Here is a 6,000-nt window from a genome sequence, read left to right as displayed (position 1 = left end):
GCAACCCATCTTGTTGAGGGTCTTCCTCTTTTTCACTGATCCTCCACTTTGCCAAGCATGATATCCTTCTCCAGGGTCTGGCCCTTCCTCACATCAAGGAGTTAAGAAAAGTGGAACTTACAAGATGCTGAGGGAACATAGAAGAAAGCCACTTAACCAGAATGGAGGGAGACAATCAATGAAGGTATTAAGAAAAAAACGACACAAGACTAAACCAATTTAGTCTCAAGGCATATTCAGTTGTAGGGGATAAACTACAGAGTAAGGCCTAATATCTACTGTCAAGGAGCTTGTGTTAGGATTGCAGAGACAGTAGTCATATTCATGATACAAAGAAAGGGAATAAAATTACTGTCTAAAGCCCCATGGAGTCCTGGTGTGGCACTGTGGGTTAATGCGCTGTACTGCAAGGTTGGTTTGAACCGAAGGTCAGTGGTTCAAGTTCACCAACAGCTCCTTGGGAATCCATACACGGTTTGAACCGAAGGTCAGTGGTTCAAGTTCACCAACCGCTCCTTGGGAACCCATACACGGTTGCTATTAGTCAGAACTCACTCAGCTGCACTTTAACAACAAGGTCCCATGGAGTCCTGGTGTGGTGCTGCAGGATAATGGGTTGGACTGCTAGGTTAGTTTGAACTGTAAGGTCAGCAATTGAAACCCACCATTGGCTCCTCGGATACCCCATACAGGGTCGCTATGGGTCGGAATCAACTCGACGGCACTTAACAGCAACAAGGCCCACAGAGGTGTTGCTGGATTGAGTCTGGAACGGTTGGGGAAGGGCTATCAAAATGAAATGCAAGTCACCATTATCCATAAGATTCTTTAAAAACCTGTATATTAATCACTTTCTCTTTTTTTCCTAGTCTTGCCATAGTCACTACTGACTCGACCCTGAGTTTTTCCATTTTCTGCTAAAGGAAAACATTAACTTACTCAACATGTTTAGAGCTCATGCTAAGAGCAAGTGGATGGTGGTCATAGTGGTGGGACTATGTAAATTGAATAAAGACATAGAGCTCCTAGGTAGCAAATAACCTATATGATGAAAGTTTGAGAGATGTGAAATCTAAACTAAATGTTGTGAAGATGCAAAGAACGATATAAATTTAGACTTGTGAATGGGGATCATTAATTCCAGAAGACATTGCTATAAATTTGTTCATTAATTTCATAAGCATTTACTCAGTGAAGCCTCTTATTTAGAGTATCCGCTTCTTAAATAGTTCTAGTATAGGTGTGAGAAGTGTAAGCAACCATTATCTGAACAGATTCTGGAAACGAAACAGGTATCTACAAAGTGTAGGGAAAAAAGCACGTAAAAAAGTCACTGGGATAACGCATGGAGCAGTTTGGGGCTTTTGGAGGGAGATGAGGTGTTTAAGATATACAGCTCAGAGTAGAAAGACTGAATACCAGACACGGAGTGTGATCTTTAGCCTAGAAGCAATGAGCAGTGGTAGAAGAGCTATGAGTAGGAGAGGACCTTAGGATTCTTGTTTTGGAAGTGTTCCCCGGTACTGCGTACAGGGTGTACCAGAGCAGCATAGAGATAGGAGCTCTGCAACGGACATCTACAGCAGCTTTATGTTTGTAGCTGAAAGACTTCTCAAGACTGGAGTCTACTACAGGTTGGGGACGTGAATATGGGGCGGGATGGAAGGTGGAGAGAGAGCAACCCCGTTAAATCCACATTCAGGTCCAAAGCATATGCAGTTCTAGGCACAGCACAGCTGCTGGAAAGACCAGCCGCCCCCTCCCATATCCCTCTGGGGCGGAGCTCAGTCCAGAGCACGTGAGGCCTGGGTAACCACATTTACTGTGGGCAGCCGGTCTGTTACCCAGGATCTCGCAGGTCGCCACTTCGATACCCAGACCCTTGACTCTTTTCCGCCTTGCGCGAGAATTCCATTCTCTTCCGCGCGTCACCATATGCTCCTCCTGCAAAGCTTGATTAGAGAAGATAAACATCGAAGGAGTCCTTTGCCCATACTAAAGATGGCGATTTACTGCGGTCACTCGGGGTGGGGGTGGGGGGCGGGTTCCAGGCGCTGGGCCTCACTAGGCGAGGCGTAGACGGAAGGGGCGTCTCTCGGGGGGTGGTGGTGGTGTAACTTTTCGACCTTCCTGGGATGGGTCTGAGTCTAATGGGCGTGGCCTACCCTAGATTCTATCAGCTTATTGGTCGTCCCGCCAGTGGGTGGGGCGTCCTCCGTACCCTACCCCTCCCTCTTCGAACCGGAAGTGTCTCTTGGTCTTTCCAGCTGGTTGTCATTTCACTCGGCTCGGTCCTGAGGAGAAGGACTCAGCCGCGGCTGCGGGACCCGGGCACCGGGAGGCGGTGGCGGCGGCGGTAGCAGCAGCAGCAGCGACGACAGCAGAGGAAGAAGAGGAGGAAGAAGGAAAGAAAAAGAAGAGCCAGACGGAGTCCGCAGCAACGATAGCGAGAAGAGCGGGCCGGGGTAAAGCGACGGCGGCGGCGGCGACGACGACGGCCCAACAACCGTGAGGAGAAACAAAAGCCTTCTAAATTATAGTTTTTTAAAAACCTAGGGTAAAACAGAGAGCGCGAGCAAAGAGGGGAGGCACTTCTCCTTTAGAGTACCACAGCGGTGGGATTTTTTTCCCCCCCTTTCTTTCCTCTTTTTTTTTTTTTTAACCCCCTTACGAAGAATCGAACTGAGAGAGCCGAACAAACCGCCCCTGGGTCCCATGAGGGAAAAAAACCCCGGAGCCGCAGAGAGGGGAAGAGGCAGAGACCGCAGGACCTTCCAGCTCGCTCCCTTGGTCCCCGCACCCCCGGGTCACCAGCTCGCCCTCGACGAGTCTTGCTAAATCCTTCGTGATCGCGACCCCCCGCCCCAAGAGGGAGAAACGGGTGTTTCCAGCCCATTTCATGGGGGAGAGGAGGCCGGGGGGAGCCCAGGAACAGCGACCGCAGCAAGTTCTGCACCCGGAGCCTCAGGATCAGCCCCAGAGGCCCCCACTGCACCCTGTGAACGAGCAGAAGCAGGACCAGGAACAGCAGAGAGCTGCCCGCAATCCTCCCCCCTTCAGTCCATGCTGATTGCCTCTCCCGCAACCAACCAGAAATTCACCTCCCATCCCAGATCGCCTAATATAATCTATAGAGATAATATATAATATATAATGTTCTTAAATTATTCCTGATTTTTTAAAACTGCCAAGAAAAGAACGTATTCTCCCCCTTAGCCCTGTTCTAATTTTTATGTGAGTGAATCGAAACTCCCGAGGAAGACCATATGTGATTGTTAAATTATATATATAAATATATTTTTACTCCGCGCAATGCTTATTCTTCTACATCCATAGATGATTGAGAAGCTGTGTTTTTGTCATTCATGTGTATTTTCCTTTGGAAAAAGAAAGCGCCTATTTTACTAACCAAAGACTTGATTTTTACCCTCTTCATTTTTATTCCTTCTTAGAAATAAGTCCAATTGGATTCATGTCAATGTTTTAGGAGGCTTCTTGTTTTGCTTTTTTTCCAATTTTTTCTCTTATTGTTGGTTTTTTCAGAGACCAGAATTCCAAATCAAAACTATTTAGGGTGGGGATAAACTGCGATCTTTGAGCTAGCTCTAAATAAGACATTTCAAACAACTTAAATTTTACATTGTAGAAGATAAAGTGTGAGACATCAGTTTGTCTTTTTTTTTTTTTTAATTGTAAGATTCTGATCCTAAAAATAATAAATGGGGGATTACGGGTTTGGAGTGCTAGTGCAAAGCAATACTGGGAATAAATCTGCTTTTCCAGTCAGATTCCATCCACATCTGCAGCCTCCACACCATCACCAAAATGCCACCCCCAGCCCTGCTGCTTTTATAAATAATAACACAGCTGCCAATGGCAGCAGTGCTGGGTCAGCTTGGCTTTTTCCTGCCCCAGCTACCCATAACATTCAGGATGAGATCTTGGGGTCAGAAAAAGCCAAAAGTCAGCAACAGGAACAGCAGGACCCTCTAGAAAAGCAGCAGCTCTCTCCCAGTCCAGGCCAAGAAGCTGGAATACTGCCTGAAACGGAGAAGGCAAAATCTGAAGAAAATCAAGGGGACAATTCTTCAGAAAATGGCAACGGGAAGGAGAAAATACGAATTGAATCGCCTGTGTTGACAGGGTTCGATTATCAAGAAGCTACTGGGCTAGGGAGTTCCACCCAACCCTTGACATCTAGTGCATCGTCTCTTACTGGGTTCAGTAACTGGTCAGCAGCGATAGCACCTTCTTCCTCTACAATAATCAATGAAGATGCAAGTTTCTTCCACCAGGGAGGGGTCCCTGCTGCTTCAGCGAATAACGGTGCTCTGTTGTTTCAAAATTTTCCCCATCATGTCAGCCCTGGCTTTGGAGGCAGCTTCTCCCCTCAGATCGGGCCCCTGTCGCAGCACCACCCTCATCACCCTCATTTCCAACATCATCACAGCCAGCATCAGCAGCAAAGGAGGTCGCCTGCCAGTCCCCATCCCCCGCCTTTCACACACAGAAATGCTGCTTTTAACCAGCTGCCTCATTTGGCGAATAACCTTAACAAACCCCCCTCTCCGTGGAGCAGCTATCAGAGTCCGTCTCCGACCCCGTCTTCTTCCTGGAGCCCAGGGGGTGGTGGATATGGTGGCTGGGGAGGCTCCCAAGGCCGAGATCACCGCCGAGGGCTGAATGGAGGAATAACGCCCCTGAACTCCATCTCACCTTTGAAGAAAAATTTTGCAAGCAATCATATTCAGCTGCAGAAGTACGCTCGGCCCAGCTCTGCCTTTGCTCCCAAATCCTGGATGGAAGATAGCTTGAACCGAGCTGACAACATTTTTCCTTTTCCGGTAAGATTATGTTCCAATAATAGATTTAGATAAATTAGGAAATGGCCATAGCCTAGTATCTATTTGCCTTAGAGATTTTGAATTGTCCCTTGTTCACATCTGAACTCTTCTTAGATTGAAAATGAATTCATGATGAGACATTATTTTCGCAGCAGAGGAGTCATTGGGAGCAAAATAGTCAGCTGTTTCTTTGGCAGTTTTTGAATTGTAACCATAGATAATGTTATGAATTGGCATAATTATGAATGCCAGGTAGCAAGTGATGTCATAACCCTTAACCTGTAATGCCTTTCTTACCTACTTAGGTGAGAGTCAACACCTAGGTATGGATTTATTTATTGAGGAAATTCATGACTGTTCTCTGCCCATACACAGTAACTATGCAACCAAATAAAATGCAGTTCTTTCTCCGCTGTTAGGAAAACCAAAGCTTGAATGACAGGCAGACTTCTCACTGGTTTATTTGGAACCTGGACATCTCCCCCCCCCCCCCCCCAAATAATAACTCAAAACAAAGCAAACCTAACAATTTGAACTCTCTAAATTAGATCCATCCAGCAATGTCTCCTAAACTGCTTTTTCAAATCCTGGTCCCCCTTGGGTTAGTAAGGACTAGTAGTGAGAGAAAAATGATCTAAATGCTTTCTTCCTAAATTTAAATATGATACTATGAAACTGTTAGTCCCAGAATGACTTTGTTATGGTGTCTTTCCCCTAGTTATTTATTTTTCAGTGTTAACACTAAGGGTGTAGTAAAGTAAACCATTGCTAAAAATAGGTCCAGGCAAAGATCATGTGTCTTTTCTTGCTACCAGCATATTCTCTTGGTTCAGGCCAGAGACAGTGCTGGATGTTTTCTAATTAATGAGTAGCCAGTTTAATTGATAGACTCAAGATAAAGAGAATTTCATAGTTGATTGAACATCAGGTGCCCCACTGAATTTATATACTTTGAGGATATAATGATTTATAGAAGCTTAGTAAATGTATGAAGTTCTGGTGTGGTGCTGTAGGATAAGCACTGAACTGCTAATCACAAGGTCACTGATTCAAACCCAGGAGCTGCTCCTTGGAAACACTATGCAGCGTTGCTATGAGTCAGAATCAATTCCATGACACTTAACAATGACAACAAAAACAACAGTAAATGTGTGTT

General features: G+C 45.8%; 1 protein-coding gene across 3 annotated transcripts in view; it reads left to right on the top strand.

Moving 5' to 3' along the window:
• Window positions 1-2,260: 2,260 nt before the first annotated feature.
• Window positions 2,261-6,000, top strand: part of CPEB4 (cytoplasmic polyadenylation element binding protein 4) — a 95,281-nt gene continuing 91,541 nt past the window's right edge. For 2 of the 3 annotated variants that reach the window (XM_006864798.1, XM_006864799.1), the window contains exon 1: window positions 3,304-4,844. In XM_006864798.1, coding sequence (XP_006864860.1) covers window positions 3,720-4,844 — 1,125 coding nt within the window. In that variant the 5' untranslated portion in view covers window positions 3,304-3,719. Of the gene's footprint in view, window positions 4,845-6,000 lie in introns of all 3 variants that reach the window. The other variant, XM_006864797.1, reaches the window with a different exon arrangement.

This window comes from Chrysochloris asiatica, unplaced genomic scaffold (genome assembly GCF_000296735.1).
Source record: "Chrysochloris asiatica unplaced genomic scaffold, ChrAsi1.0 scaffold00071, whole genome shotgun sequence".
In the NCBI taxonomy this organism is placed as follows: Eukaryota; Metazoa; Chordata; class Mammalia; order Afrosoricida; family Chrysochloridae; genus Chrysochloris; species Chrysochloris asiatica.
Note: the sequence above shows the minus strand (reverse complement) of the source record. Positions and strands in the feature narration are given on the sequence as shown.